Source organism: Andrographis paniculata, unplaced genomic scaffold, assembly GCF_009805555.1.
Source record: "Andrographis paniculata isolate CXL003 unplaced genomic scaffold, ASM980555v1 Contig76END, whole genome shotgun sequence".
In the NCBI taxonomy this organism is placed as follows: domain Eukaryota; kingdom Viridiplantae; phylum Streptophyta; class Magnoliopsida; order Lamiales; family Acanthaceae; genus Andrographis; species Andrographis paniculata.
Window position 1 is genome coordinate 269,374 of NW_026137613.1, and position 14,554 is coordinate 283,927.

The window sequence follows — 14,554 nt, forward strand, 5'->3', positions numbered from 1 at the left end:
CCTTTATTGGAGGAGTGGAAACACCATTTTGCATTAGTAGTGGAGTTTTGCAGTTTTGTAGTTCTAAGGTTTCTGGTCCCATTTTCATGTGAGATGTCAATAAAAATAAAAACTTTACAATATAATATTATTAGAGCTTTTACCTCATTCTTTAATTCAATTTAATACTTTAGAAATTAAGAGCACCTAGAACAGTAACTTAATTTTGTTAATCAATTTAAATTTTTTTCTGATATTTAAAGCACTTCACCAAATTTATTTGTATAATATAGCTAGAGGCCTATTTACTAACAACTTGAGTGTTTGGAGAAAGGGTGTTTTGGGGAGGGATCTTCAACATCACTCATTCCTGCCTCACTCTCAGTATCATCACATACCCATGCATAAAGTCTAACTTTATAGATACACATCCATGTATCTATACATGGGTGTGTGTGAGGCAGGGAGAAGATATGTCGAGGGTCCCCTCTCGATGTTTTGTACTTGCACAAAAAAAATTCACATAAAAATATAAGATATTTCGTACATTTATAATAAAATATAATTAAATATTTTGCAATTTACCCCAAACATAAATTTAAATATATTTATAATGTATAGCTAAGTTACATTTACAAAAAGTAAAATAATAATAATAATAATAAATATCTTGTGGTTAAATGACAAAAAATGATACTCTTTCTCGCAAAAAGAATACAATTTGTTTTTTGCAGATATGTTTTTTAATATTGTTATTATATTGATTTATAGTGAAAAAGATAAATATCGGTCTATTAGATTGTGTAATATAAAAGCAATGACGTTATATTGATTTATAGTTAGAAAATTGTATCTTTATTCTGGGACTGTTATTATAAAATAATAAACGAATCTAAAGTTTTATTAATGAAATCGAGTAAAAACAAAAGTATTGCACTAGTTTTGGTTAGGCTCAGCCCCTAATCAACTCGAACCGTAAATCGACACACAAAAAACACCTAACTAGCGACTACACACTTATAACCGGCCCAAAACTTACACAACTCACACATATCGAACCCTCTTAAGAACATACAAGACGAAACAAAACAAATACAAACGCCTAAATGTTGAACGAACCCTTTGCGACTACAGACAACAAAACAGGGGGTAAAAAATGCGCCACAGGAATTCCACAAGTTACAGGAGGAAGACGCCGCCGTGAACTGCCAGAAAAAGTCGTGGGAGATGATGAATAGAGAGGTCAAGAGAGAGAGACTAGAGAGTGGGTGAGTTAGAGCGAGAGAGTGTGAAAGAAGGAAAAATGAGAGCTGCGCCTAATCTTTCCTCTCTATATAGGTGGGATCAAAAGGAATGGACGGCCAAGATCAAAGACTTAGAATGGATGATTCAGATCGCGTCTAGCAAAGGGATGCGAATCCTAAGTGGGTCACGGACGCGGGTCAGATAAGTGATTACGGGTTGCAGCAAAGAGTGTGTAAGCGGTTCAGGCTAAGCGGGGTCACGGGCACGGATTGACGGGCAGTGGCGGACCTATTAAGGGGTTGCCCCACCCCAACTCCACTTTTACTCTATTTTATTAAATTTTTTATTTTTAAAAAGATAATATATATATAATCTATAGAAAATATTTAAAATAAATAAAAATATAATAAAAACATCAGAGTGTTGATTTTTTTTTTTAATAAGAAAGTACATTAGTTTTTTTTTTAAAATATAATATATCAATATTTACTAATAAAAAATATTATTTTTTTTATTTAGACTATATTTGATGTAATAATTAATATTTAATATTAGTATGCAAAAAATAAATATAAAATTATTATGTGGATGATAGTAGTATTATTTTAAAAATAAAAAATTATTTTGTAAATTTAAAAATTTTGCCCCCCTCTGTTAATATTTTAATTCCGCCACTGTCGACGGGTGTGGGTCGCAGCCCGGGCCAAGGTTTAAGTAGACTGCATAATTAAAGTGTGTGTCTTATTTTGGATGAATGTAATTGGATCAAAAAATCCAACAGGAGAACGAAAATAAAGAATATTATGCTTCTTGTGAGATAGAGAGAGTATAATGAATACCATTATGATGTTTGAATAATAAACTTTTAATATTATATGGACAATGCGAATCTTGAATATAATATAATACGTAAAATAAAGTTTTGATTTGTTTACTTTTAGAAAATGAAATTACAAAGTACAAACATTTTGAGTCTAAATTTTCTCAAAAGGGATCGTCGGACCCGCGGGTTATAGGATAAAAGTTTCGCCATCATGTTACATCTTAATTTTTATTAGTTAACATATATATAACTACATTAAATTTTAAATATTAATTTTGAAAAATGTTATATCAGTCATATTACAGCACCTAATAAATTTAAAAATAATAATGAATAAATAAAAATCTAGAACCATTCCTATGCAAAAGCAGGAATTGTTCTTATTCTCTTTCTTCAACGTGGAGGAGTTAGACTGTATTATGTATTTTTTTAATATAAATATTATATTCAATATATTAAATAAAATTGATTATATAAAATGCTTCCTCCCGTTCAAATCAAGAAATGTTTAAATTTTTTTAATTTTTTTTTTATTTTTGTCTTTAATTTAATTTATGAAGTAATTGTATATGTAATACTTTTTTCGTCTCATATCTATATATTCATTTGTTTATTTATGGAGTTTTAGAAATGCTAGTATTACATTGAGATAAAGTAGAAATAAAGGTAAAATGACTAAATTAACCTTATTAAAAAATAAATTGATACTTTGTTACGAGACGAACCAAAATAAAAAAAATAAATAGATGGCTAAGGAACGAATGAAATAATATTTTTGTAATTTAAATAAAATTAATGATATTTTTATGATTAATCTTTTTTTAAAAAAAAAATATACATTGAAATATAGATGAAAATAGTAAAAAAAATATTTTGAATAGATAACAAATAGGGTAAGTACAATTTTATTCTACAATTTATATTATGAAGTAAATATTTTTACGTGTAAAGTTATGATTATAATATATAAAAAATGATTAAATTATATTTATAAATTATTTATATAAAAATTAATTTATTAAATGTAAAAATTATAATAATTCCTCATTTCTGTAAGAATGATATTACTTTTAAATTTTTTTTTGTTCATTTCAAAATAAAAATACTATATTTATATTTTAATTGTTGAAATGTGACTTGGATTTAGCAGTCTACCTAATCCGAAATCAAAGCGAAAATGTTGTTTCAATTAGGAGGGTTACTTTTGTACTTATTCTAATTAATAAAAAATAAATTTAGAGTTTAAGGTGTTTCGGGGTGTTTATAAATAGATACCTATAGTTCCTAGCCGTACGACATAATTGTAACTCTCTGAATCAGTATAATAAAATTTCTTCGGTTCCTGCCCGTAGACGTAGGTTGACACCCCGTCACCAATCACGTAAAATTTTTGTGTTCTTTATTTGTTTTTTTTTTTTTTTCTCGTTTTCTCATAACACTAACTTAGTTATTGTACTAATTATTACACAGGTACCATTACTTCTATATTACACCTGTATTTTTGTCTTTTTTATTATAAATTAATATAATATTACCTCTGTCCCGCTCTAAGAATTTCATTTACTTTTTTTCACGTTGATCTTTGAATATTAATTATAATATCAAAATATAGTACAAATTAAAAAAAAATTGTAAAAATACTTTCATTAATGTTTATAATGCTAATAAAAAAAATTATATTAAGTATAATGACGTAAAAGTTAAATTTGACCGAGAATATTAATATTAAAAAATCTAGTTATAAAAAAGCAAACAAAATAATACTGATTTTGTTGTGGGAGGGAGGTATAGAAATATAGAATGAGTTCCAGTGAATTTGTAACTGCCAGATGCTTTGGATGTATAGTTGTATTCTGGTATAATTCATTAACATTACATCAATGCAATGTTAACGGTCAACTACGATATTCCATCAGTCAACGCTCCATTTGAAAAACTCAACACAAACAGCATTATTCATTAATGAATTAATTAATTTAATTGCATTATGGAGTACTCCTATATTATAGTCATCATTATGAATACGAATATTCCACCAGTCTCTCTCTGTCTGTGCCTGTCTTCTCTACCCAAAAATGGCCGACGCGGCGGTGGCGGAGACGGCTCTGGAAATCACTCTCCGATGCGCCACCGGTTTGAAGAAAGTTAACCTCGTTTCAAAAATGGAGGTCTACGCACTTGTTTCCATCTCCACCGGAGATAATAATTCAGTCAACACATCCGTTAAAACGCCGCCCGATCGCGACGGCGGCTCCAACCCCACCTGGGATTTTCCGATCAAATTCGCCGTGGACGAGGCGGCGCTGCGGCAGGATCGACTCACGCTTGATTTCAAGCTCGTTTGCGAGCGAGCTTTGGGCGATAAGAACGTCGGCGAAGTCCACGTCTCCGTTAAAGAGCTTCTCGAATCCGGGGGCAATGGCGGAAGAAGGTTTGTCACTTACCAAGTCACCAAACCTTCCGGCAGGCCTAAAGGTCACCTCACCTTTTCTTATAAATTTTTCTCTAAGACTGCAAAATCCGATTCGTCGGCGCCGGCGGAGACTAAATCCAGTTTGTATCCGGCGATAGAAATGGATCTCAAATCGATCTATCCACCGTTGGGGAAGCTCTATGAGGAAATTCCGGCGCCGGAATCACAATCCGATTCGGTGTATCCTCCGGCGCCGGCGGAATTAATTTCCAATGGGATGTATCCATCGGCGGTGCAGATTTATGGGGAACTGAATTTCCGTTCATTGTTTCCGGCGGTGGAGCATCGGCGGATTCTGTCACAGTCAGGCGTTAGGGCGGCGGATATTGCTGGAGATGATACGCCGCCAGGGCTAGGAGGAGGAGCGCCGTACGTGTACCCTCCGCCGGCGGCCGGAGGAATAGAAGAATACCGATACGTGGTATATCCTCCTCCTCGGAATCACAGATTTGGTGTTGAATTAGTCGCCGGAGTTCATTATTATTAATAGTAACATTTGGCGTGTCTTTGTTTCCTATTTTGTTTTCTAGTTCAAGTATAAGTTTAACTTTGAATTTTAATTTAATTTGTTGTAATATATATAAATATAAGTAAATAAGTAACAGAACATAGAGGGGTTTTATTTTTATTTTTTATATAATTTTTTGAAAATAAAAATACCACGTAAATCATAAAAGTAACTTTTTTTTTTTAATGTTAATAAAAAATAAATTATACTCCTAGTTTATGCAATAATCACATATATATATATATATATATAGATTGTTATTTTGATCTGTTTAATGACAAACTATTTAGGTTTGCTTGTTTTGTAAAAAAGAAAAAAAATTACATATCTCCAAAAAAATATTAATATATTAAACATCTTATTATTTTTATATTAGTTATATAATTCTTTATATATCACCTAATAATAAAAAAAATCTTCAAATCATTTCATATTGTAAATTTAACTATATTATATATTATAAATACTCTCAAACTTATATTTATTTATTTACATCAATATTACCACATCAAAATAAATATAAGGAAAAAAAAAAAATCTTTACATATAATACAACCAACTAATCTCCCTTCAAGAAACAAAATATATTATTGTAACTGGTATATAGAATAAAGATGTGTTTAAAAAGCCAATCAATCAAACCATGTTTTTGTACATTAAAAAATAATGTTTTCCTATCTATCTTACAATACAGAACCTTTAAAAATAGTAATAACAATGTACTAGTAATAAATAAGCAAACAGCAGATATAGGAGAAGCTAAGAGAAGTAAAATCACATAGGAATTTGCAGGTAAGTAGGAGAAAGTATGGCTGCCCTTCAAATTATCTGAATCGAGTTGAGATCGAAGTTAGCGGAAGGTTCTAGTTGGTGCAGTCGAAGCCATGGCAAACCGACAGCCATATCACAAGGATGAGGAGGAGGAGGATTCCGAGCACCACCAATTTTATCTTCATATTCTGATACCACATTTTTCGCCGTATCTGTGTCCCCTTTTTCCTGAATTCTTGCGCCTTAACGGACAATGATAAAAGCATCAACTAACGAAAAACAAACAAATAAATGAAGCTGAAGAGGATATAGCCGTAGGGGTGTTATTTTAATCACTTACGGACTCACGGAGGTCTGTAGCCTTGTCATTGAGAATGGTTAAGTTTTCGCCTCTTTCTATGGTCTGGAAAGTGTGTGTGTAAGATGAAAAAATTGTAAGAAATTATAAACTCAAGAAGTCGAGTAAAGTTGTTTTTTTTTATGATAATTCATGTGCCGTACCTTGTCTATGTTCTCCAGCATAATGCTTTTGACTTCGGAGACTTGGGCCTTGACCTTAAGTAGTTTTTCGATTTCATCTGCATGATCAATTATGTACTGCATGTGTTCTTTCATCAGTGGCCTGTAATGAAATGAATTCGTTAAAGCCGTTTAAATGCCACAAAATTAGTAATGGATTTTGGTTCCCGGAAATTGAGGTACCCGAATTCTTTGTTGAGGCTCTTGGCAATAGCTGTGTCTGCTTTGCCACCACCGTATCTTTTCTTGAAATCGGCTTTGATCCGTTCCAAGAATGCGATTGAGATCTGCTTCCCCACGGATTCTTTGGCAACGACACAATAAGCTGTGGGATTCGAGAAAATGGTGTTAAATGAGGAGGCGAGAGCGACAGTAGGAAGAAACATTATGGTACTATTGCAAGATTCCTAAGAAGGGTTGGATTTAATCGATAACATATCATTATTAATCCCTGTTTGCTGACCAAATTATGTAACATACAGCTAAATCCTAGAAAGACAACTGATAGAGCATTAAACAGAAAATGGAGTAGCACTGACGGATGAAAAGAAAATCAAACGACTTATGTTCTGTTCCAACTACAACACAATTCAGTTTTTTTTAATACTCCAAAACACAACTAAACAAGGTGTGTCCAACATATACGAACCCACTGTGGATCAAAGCTCATTATGTTGTTGATGATCATAACTTGCTAGTTATTTGTTTATGGCTATACAAGCTTTCATCTCACAACACGAGCTCGGGACATCAACTTTCACAAAAGTAATTGAGCTCAGATTGGCTGCTTGATCGACTACGAACTCTAATTAAATCGAATACCTTGGAAAATGGAGTAAACAATCTCTATATCTACTCTATATTGCAATGACATCATTCAAGTACTGATGCTTCTTAAGGCTTCCAAAGTTCCAAGGGGACATTAGAAACTACCCTATCAGAAAAAATGATAAAAATCGAGGTTATAATAAAACCTATCACACCACATGACCACTGAAATCCTAATATTAAGGGTCTTAGAGTCCTTATTCCTTCAAAAAAAACATTTTTGATATGGACAGTTCAAACCTACAATTTAGCATAACACTATATCAGTCAAAACTACATATCTTCAACTACACATTTCTTATTGAAAAGTCCTAAGCAATAGCTAGAAGAGGTTATTAATTCAGAATATAGTAGCACCATAATTAAGTTCACAAGGATACAGATTTATGATCAGTTCATTTCATTGTTAAGAGCCCAAAATATGAACATTCCAACCGAGAAGAAAGCATGATTTATCCAGTTTGAATGTGAATGGGAATTCTCACTTTTCTGAGGCTAAAACAACTTTCTCACTAAAGATCCAAAACCCTAATTCTTACCCAGCCATAAGGAAGCAATAAAAAGCAAATCCAAAGCAGAGTGAAAAGGGGAAATCGAATGAATATATGGAATTGATTAAGTGAAGTGAACACTCGACTAACTGAACTGCAGGAATCGTATAAGAACAGAAGCAATAAAGGTTCGCAGATCCAATAAAAATCAACTCCAATTTCCACTCAAAATCGACATTAACGAAGATCGATAAACAACTCCAAGTATGGGAAATTGAAAAGTAGATACGATACGATACCATAGCCGTCCTCGAGCAGGAAATTGAAAATGTGGTGATCGCATTTGTAAGTGAACTTGTTGTTGGCGGAAGGAAGGCGGTGCAGGCACTGGGCGGCAATGGCGGGGAAGTTGCCGGTGAATTCGGTGTACTCGGCGAGGACTACGGTGCCACGTGCGACGAAGCTGTATATGAAGGACTCTTGGGCGGCGGCCATGGGGAATGGCCGAGGGGTGCCGTGCAGAGATGGAGAAGAAAAGCGATCCGAATCAAAAGGGGCTGTTTGGGAGCTCAGTGGGACTACTGGAGAGTGGAGCACTTTTAATCAGCAGTGGGGTGGGGTGGGGTGGGGTGGGGTAGGGTAGGGAGTGGCTGCCCTGTCTGCCCGCCGGTCCGCTGCACCACCCACCGAACCTCTTTCTCATTTTCATACTCGACCTCTTTCTCCCTCTAGTCTTTCTCTATCATTGATCTTAGCCAAAAGCCCGACAAAGATATTACTCCACTTAGACTTGTCCGAAATGGGGCCGTTTATATATGATTTGCAAAAGATATTAAGAATTAGTTGTGAATTCTAAAATATAAATTAACTTGGGATTTTATTTTTATTTTTATTTTTATTTTTTTATGCTAGAGGTGGTTGAGGCGGAGAGGTAAATTTGAAGGTTTTTAAATTTCAAGAGATACCTCCTTCGTTCTACTAACACTTATAAAAATCAATTACAATCGAAGTCCCCAACTCTCCGTCTCCTTCAACCTCATCACCCTCTTCCGTCGCAAGGAGTGCACGCCGATAGATATCGACGATTCGTTTCAGATCCCTCCCCGCCGTCGTGTAGTGTTTAGCCCCGTGCTTCGTCTGTTTCGGCATCGATCGCACGCTAGTGGAGGCGATCTGGAGAAAGCATGGTTGGTGACGATGTCTCATTGGAAGGATTGGAGCAAGAGCTCGAAGATTGCAAAGCTGACGAGGTTGGTTTGTAAGCTGTAATCTACTGCATTTTTCTATTTCATCATTTGAATGATTCATTATATTCACTTTCCTCTCTGCCTTGAAGGAACGAAATCGCGAGACTATACGAAGGATGTGGAGAACAATTTACGGCAATCTGAACTCGAATCCATTGAGGTTCTGATCCGGCACTCAGTCTCACTATCTTCCTTGAATTTCTGTTCCGTTGTAGATTTTCTTTTATGGCTATGTCATAGGTCCAGAGGAGAAATGCTTTGGAAAGTTCAATTTTGTTGCCTGTCAATTGTCCCTTATAGTGATGGTTTCTGGAACATTTAGGATCTGCTTGGACAGGAATGTGTTTCTAGTGTTTGAGCTTGGCCTACCTATCATGATATTTGCTATCTGTTATTTGATGCCAGGATTACATTAAAGAAAGTGACAATTTAGTTTCTCTTCATGATCAAATTCATGATTGTGACATCATCCTATCGCAAATGGAAAAGGTTCTCAGTGGATTTCAGGTATGGGATGCCATATTCCATTATTGTTTAGCTGTTCATAAGAAGACTTAGCTGGGTGTCATGAAATATTTCACAAACTATCAACCAGAGCTAAAGAATATAAACTATGAATCAAATGTTATAATACCCCAGTGGAGATGTGCAATCTGTGTGTGTTAAGCTGTTAAGTCACAGTTTTCTTGGCTTTAGTAAATTACTTATTGTGAGTTGCTATACTATTCTCTATGAATTTCACAACTATTTTCTTTGTATTGGTTTGGTAGGCTGAAATTGGTTCAATGCTCAGATATTAAGTTTCTTCAAGAGAAATCTATGGACATGGGGCTTAAGCTCAAGAATCGAAAGGTAAAATCCTTATCTCCTCTGAATTATGAAAGATAATGTAATTATCAGACAAATAAATATACTAGTGGTTCAGCTATCTGCTCTTTCACAGTTTGATGTGCATTGATTGTAAGTGGCTATATTTGGAAATCTAAGGACGAGGAAGTGAGATTTCACATGGACATATAGAAAAGCTATTAATGTCCCCCCTTATGATGAAAACAGTTTTCTGGTACTACTGAATGAAAATTCATTTCCCCTAAACTCCTTTGGTTTATAAAACATTTTAACTATTGATGCATGGTCATGCACTCCCAGTTTAACGAATGGTCTTGAACTAAATATTATGTTAAATACTTTAAGGATCTCTCCTTTTGCTTAATACCGAACCACGAATCTATAGTTGTTTACACATATATTGCTTGTTAGAAAGTGTTTAGAAATATCGCACCTCGTTGTTTTTGCTTGCCATTAATCATGGTAATCTTTCTTGTTGAATGTGCTACATGAATGTATAATTCTGAATAAAACACATTAAATTAAAACATTTGAAGTGTATTCCATGTTGAATGTATCTTAAATTCCATCTTATGAGGCTTCATCTTGAATGAAAATCAGTGCACTTGTCTTTTTGTGTTTTATGGTCTGTCTGCATATAAAGTGAAGCTAAAAAGTGTACAAAATATAAAAGAGCAACTCTAAATCAATCAGTTGGTGTTGTTAGGGAAACATCCATAAGCAATTGAGGACAATGACAGAAAGTAATTCTAAAGAAGGAAACTGGGATTTCTAGAAAGTTTCAAAGACCCTTAGACCGTGCTGTGCCAAATTTTGTGGTGCCGGAGCTACTATTAACCATACTTTTGTCGAAATTCATGATCCCTGTGCTTCTATCATCACGCATTTAATTATTTCAGATGTTTGCAACAACCATTTGGATTTTGGACATTTAAATCTTACGTTTATGTTATATCACTACTTCAGATACCATGATAATAAGATGCTTATTTGCTTTGTCAGGCAGCTGAATCAAAATTGACAAAATTTGTTGAGGACATCATTGTCCCACCAAGGATGATAGATGTTATCGTTGATGGAGAGGTACTAATGTCTCTTGTTTCTTCAAAATTTACCATCTCTGTAGAAGCCCTCCAAACAAACACACTATAAAATATAAGATAAGTCAAAGTCAATTCATCTAAAGAAATAAAATTTTACAAACCCTTTGAACACCCAAGTATAATAATATTCTCTCTTGATTTGTAAATTTGTTTGTTGGATGAATGAAAGTCACCAGTATGACAACGGTTACATGATAAGTAAATAGTTGTGTTACAGAAAGTATACTTTAAATACATTTTCTCTTTTGTTTGCTTGTCTCTCTTCAAATATTTTCATTTGTTATGCCTTGTGGTTAACTTTGTGGCAATTTATTTTGCAGACCTCGTTTGATGCTGAGATCAAGAAAATGAAAATAAAAAACTGCTACTTTCCCCTGTTTGTATCCTCAAATGTCCTACAGAAGGAGAAAGACCATATAGAGGGGTTTGCGCCCGAGGTAAATACTTTGATTTTGGCTCCTGTTCGTGAACTAGGACTTTTCTTATTCTGATGTATACTTTGAAGTTTGTTGAAAAAGAGTAGCATTGATGTGAAGTTTATATTTATCAAAACAATTTTAGTGAGATTTTTCATTCTCTTCTTTGACTCATGTTTATTATTTTTGTGCTTGTTTTTGCAACCACTTGACTGGCACTTCAGTTGATGATGTTGCAATCAATTAATACTAACTTTTATCATGACTTCTGGTGCTATTCAGCAGGCAACTGAAAGACATTTTATAGTCTTGTATGCTGATCTTGTGGGCTTGACAGGCATGTCATCAATGTCTAACTGTTAGTTCTTCCTTTCAAGGTTGCATGGGTAACAAATCTGGAGAATATGACATGGAGAATCCTATTGCAATCCGTCCAACTAGTGAAACTGTTATGTATCCATATTTTTCCAAATGGATTAGGGGGCACCCAGACTTGCCTCTGAGGCTTAATCAGTGGTGTAATGTTGTGAGATGGGAGTTCAGCAACCCCACCCCATTTATCAGGTACTTAATAGTCTAAAGTCATCTTGAAAAGTTCTTTGCTCTTAATTTCTGGACTCTATATAATGCTTCTCCAGGTTGGTCAAGCAGATACATATATATAAAATATTCATGAAATTATTCTTAATGGTTCATCTTTTCGAAATGGGTATTTGGTGGAAAGAAAGAAAGTCTACTGAGAGCCTTGTTCTACTTTGTAGTTGATGTCTAGTGATTATGCAGGAGTCGTGAATTTCTTTGGCAAGAAGGACATACTGCTTTTGCAACCAAGGAAGAGGCAGACATTGAGGTATATTCTTGCTAGCCTATTTATACCCGTTGTATACATGATCATGCCTTTCTTTCTTTCTTTCTTTCCTTTTTTTTGGGTTGTGTATGTATGTTTGAAAGCATTGCCATAGTACTCAGAATCTGCAATTCAGGATTAAGTTATGAAGCTTTCTACTGTTTTTATATATGACTGCACTGTTACATCTAGAAATATTTCACTAACAAAGGTGGTGTAGTTCATTGTCGTACTAACAATCTTTTTGTCCAATTCTTTTCAGGTCCGTGACATTTTGGAACTCTATAGACGCATATATGAAGAGTTCTTGGCTGTTCCAGTTATTAAGGGGAAAAAAAGTGAGCATGAGAAGTTTGCTGGGGGACTCTATACAACAACCGTTGAGGTTACAATACTATTAGATTATACAATATTACTCTTCTGGGACAGTCTGTGCAAACTATCCCTGAAGGGATCCTTTCTTTGTATATAAAATTGCTATATGGCAGGCTTGTTCCAAACACCGGGCGTGGTGTGCAAGGTGCAACTTCACATTGTTTGGGTCAGAATTTTGCTAAAATGTTTGAGATAAATTTTGAGAATAAGAAAGGAGAAAGAGCTATGGTCTGACAGAATTCATGGGCGTATACGGTGATTACTGTCTTTATTGTTATTACTCTTTCTAGGTGCTCAGATATCCATGCAAAGTAATGTCGTGTGGTTGAAATCAAATACTTTCTGTTTCACCGTTCTCTGATTCAGATTTACTTTGTGTTCCAAAATATGAATTTTACCTGTCCATTTACTCTCCCCAAAACATGGATCCTATGTTTCTTTGGAAAAGGTACTGAAAGGTTAGAAATATTGACCTGGTTTTCTGTGGATATTTATTTAATTATGCATCTGCTTTCACTTTTAAGTTAAAATTTATGTGATGGAATAGATATTGAAATCTGGGTTCATGTTGTGATGAATGTCGTGGCCTGCTTGCTCTTTTCTGGTCGCATTATTGATAATATTACTTTAAACAATAATACCAATGTTGTGCTTCCTCAAAATTTTTAACTGTAACTTTCTCAACACATCCACTATTTTTTTGTGTTATATTATATATTCCTCTTCTCCATTAACTTTTGTTTTATTTGGATTTTCATTACCCGTTTGTGATAATATCTTATGCATGTCCTAGTTCGAGTACTATTAAATAATGGAATTTGTGGAGTGTTATGTAGAATGAATGGAGAAATTTATAAATGACACATATTTTATGTATGAGGTAATACCCTACCCTAATTTATATATGTTTTTTCTTGTTATCTACAGCCGAACCCGTTTTTTTACAGAGCGGTTGACAACTTTAGAAATCTGGCTTGATTATGGATCTGAACATAGAAGCTATCAGAACAGTTGCCAATTGTACTTGAGATAGCAACATTCTAGTCAAATTTTATTTAAAACGTTTAAAATAGTTGTCATTACGTGCTTAATAATTTTCTCACGGACATTTGTTTCTTCCCCTGAATTACGTTGGCACGTTAAAGATGGTATGAACATATTGTTTACGAGCTGGTACTAAGTAGTTTTAGTTTAGAGAATTTGATAAATTGTATTTCGTAATAATAATGCTTTGAACAATTTTATAATGACAGTTATACGAAATACCAGTGTAACGTGATTTGTTTTTTTTTTTTGTTTTTTTTAAATCTCTTACTTCTAGGAGGTATATCTAAAAGCATTGTGAAAGGATTTTAGCATAAAGGTGGATTTAAAGGAAAATGCTTCAGTATATCGATGGATTCAAATTTTAAGGTATCTTGCTTCCATTATTTGAGAAAGTTGACATCATATTTGACATCAAATTTCATTATGCTATTACTCCCTCCGCAACGCCAAAAATTAGTGCATTTTTTGCGAAGGAGGGAGTAATATTTTTTGGGCTGGCTCTGGCCGTTTTAAAACTCAAGCCCGATAGGTCTAACCTGATTTTGGATTGGGCTTGAAAATCGAAACCCAGGCATGGCCCGGTTTCAAATTATACCGGGCGCCAGCCCACTCTCTCGCGTGTGTATCTAAAAATATTTAAAATAGATATTAGAATATATGCATAGGAAACAACAAAATAATATTAAAATCACTTACTTTGAGATTGAAGTCGAGATCGAAGGATCTTTTCGCATCCTTTTGTCAACATATGCGTTACCTACAAATTAAATACACTAAACAAAAAGTTAGTATGAAATATAGAGATAAAAATAATACATTTAAGCCCCGATACGTAAACATGATTTTATTATTACATAAAAGATGCTAAAATAAATGCAATGCATAAATGTAAAAGAAAAAAAAAGACAGAATACTACTTGTTATAGATTCGGTCTTGCTGCCACTCTTTAGCATATGGATCTAAAAATATTTAAAATAGATATTAAAATATATGCATAGGAAACAACAAAACAATATCAAAATCATTTACCTT

At 33.9% G+C, this 14,554-nt stretch overlaps 3 protein-coding genes across 6 annotated transcripts; 2 read left to right on the forward strand and 1 right to left on the reverse strand.

The window, feature by feature from the left end:
- Positions 1-4,031: 4,031 nt before the first annotated feature.
- LOC127266539 (protein SRC2-like) lies at positions 4,032-5,037 on the forward strand. The gene has a single exon (XM_051296807.1). The coding sequence runs from the start codon at positions 4,123-4,125 to the stop codon at positions 5,005-5,007; it is 885 nt and encodes a 294-aa protein (XP_051152764.1). The 5' UTR covers positions 4,032-4,122; the 3' UTR covers positions 5,008-5,037.
- Positions 5,038-5,605: 568 nt separating this feature from the next.
- Positions 5,606-8,395, reverse strand: LOC127266609 (vesicle-associated membrane protein 724). Its single transcript, XM_051296910.1, has 5 exons — positions 7,937-8,395; positions 6,502-6,643; positions 6,301-6,421; positions 6,140-6,202; positions 5,606-6,041 (listed from the first exon to the last, which is right to left on the reverse strand). The coding sequence occupies exons 1-5, from the start codon at positions 8,130-8,132 to the stop codon at positions 5,892-5,894; spliced, it is 672 nt and encodes a 223-aa protein (XP_051152867.1). The 5' UTR covers positions 8,133-8,395; the 3' UTR covers positions 5,606-5,891.
- Positions 8,396-8,574: 179 nt separating this feature from the next.
- On the forward strand, positions 8,575-13,859 carry LOC127266610 (vacuolar protein sorting-associated protein 52 A-like). 4 transcript variants are annotated; one of them, XR_007842170.1, is made up of 10 exons: positions 8,575-8,887; positions 8,974-9,044; positions 9,290-9,391; positions 9,655-9,736; positions 10,736-10,816; positions 11,157-11,273; positions 11,630-11,816; positions 12,036-12,102; positions 12,362-12,729; positions 13,796-13,859. XR_007842170.1 is itself a non-coding variant. In XM_051296911.1 (9 exons), the coding sequence occupies exons 3-7, from the start codon at positions 9,327-9,329 to the stop codon at positions 11,753-11,755; spliced, it is 471 nt and encodes a 156-aa protein (XP_051152868.1). In that variant the 5' UTR covers positions 8,578-8,887; positions 8,974-9,044; positions 9,290-9,326; the 3' UTR covers positions 11,756-11,816; positions 12,036-12,102; positions 12,362-12,963. The 4 variants fall into 4 exon arrangements, 1 of the variants encoding a protein (XP_051152868.1); XR_007842168.1 differs by lacking the exon at positions 13,796-13,859 and adding an exon at positions 13,402-13,606 and having other exon boundaries at positions 8,576-8,887; XR_007842169.1 differs by lacking the exon at positions 13,796-13,859 and having other exon boundaries at positions 8,583-8,887; positions 12,362-12,484; positions 12,588-12,962.
- Positions 13,860-14,554: the final 695 nt, after the last annotated feature.

Coding starts and splice junctions, on each gene's coding strand:
- LOC127266539 (XM_051296807.1), top strand. CDS start 4,123: ATGGCCGACGCGGCGGTGGCGGAGACGGCTCTGGAAATCACTCTCCGA.
- LOC127266610 (XM_051296911.1), top strand. CDS start 9,327: ATGATCAAATTCATGATTGTGACATCATCCTATCGCAAATGGAAAAGG. Junction 9,737..10,735: donor TTAAGCTCAAGAATCGAAAG/GTAAAATCCTTA, acceptor TTGCTTTGTCAG/GCAGCTGAATCAAAATTGAC. Junction 11,274..11,629: donor TAGAGGGGTTTGCGCCCGAG/GTAAATACTTTG, acceptor CTTCCTTTCAAG/GTTGCATGGGTAACAAATCT.
- LOC127266609 (XM_051296910.1), bottom strand. CDS start 8,132: ATGGCCGCCGCCCAAGAGTCCTTCATATACAGCTTCGTCGCACGTGGC. Junction 6,422..6,501: donor AGCCTCAACAAAGAATTCGG/GTACCTCAATTT, acceptor ATTTCATTACAG/GCCACTGATGAAAGAACACA. Junction 6,042..6,139: donor CTACAGACCTCCGTGAGTCC/GTAAGTGATTAA, acceptor TTGTCCGTTAAG/GCGCAAGAATTCAGGAAAAA.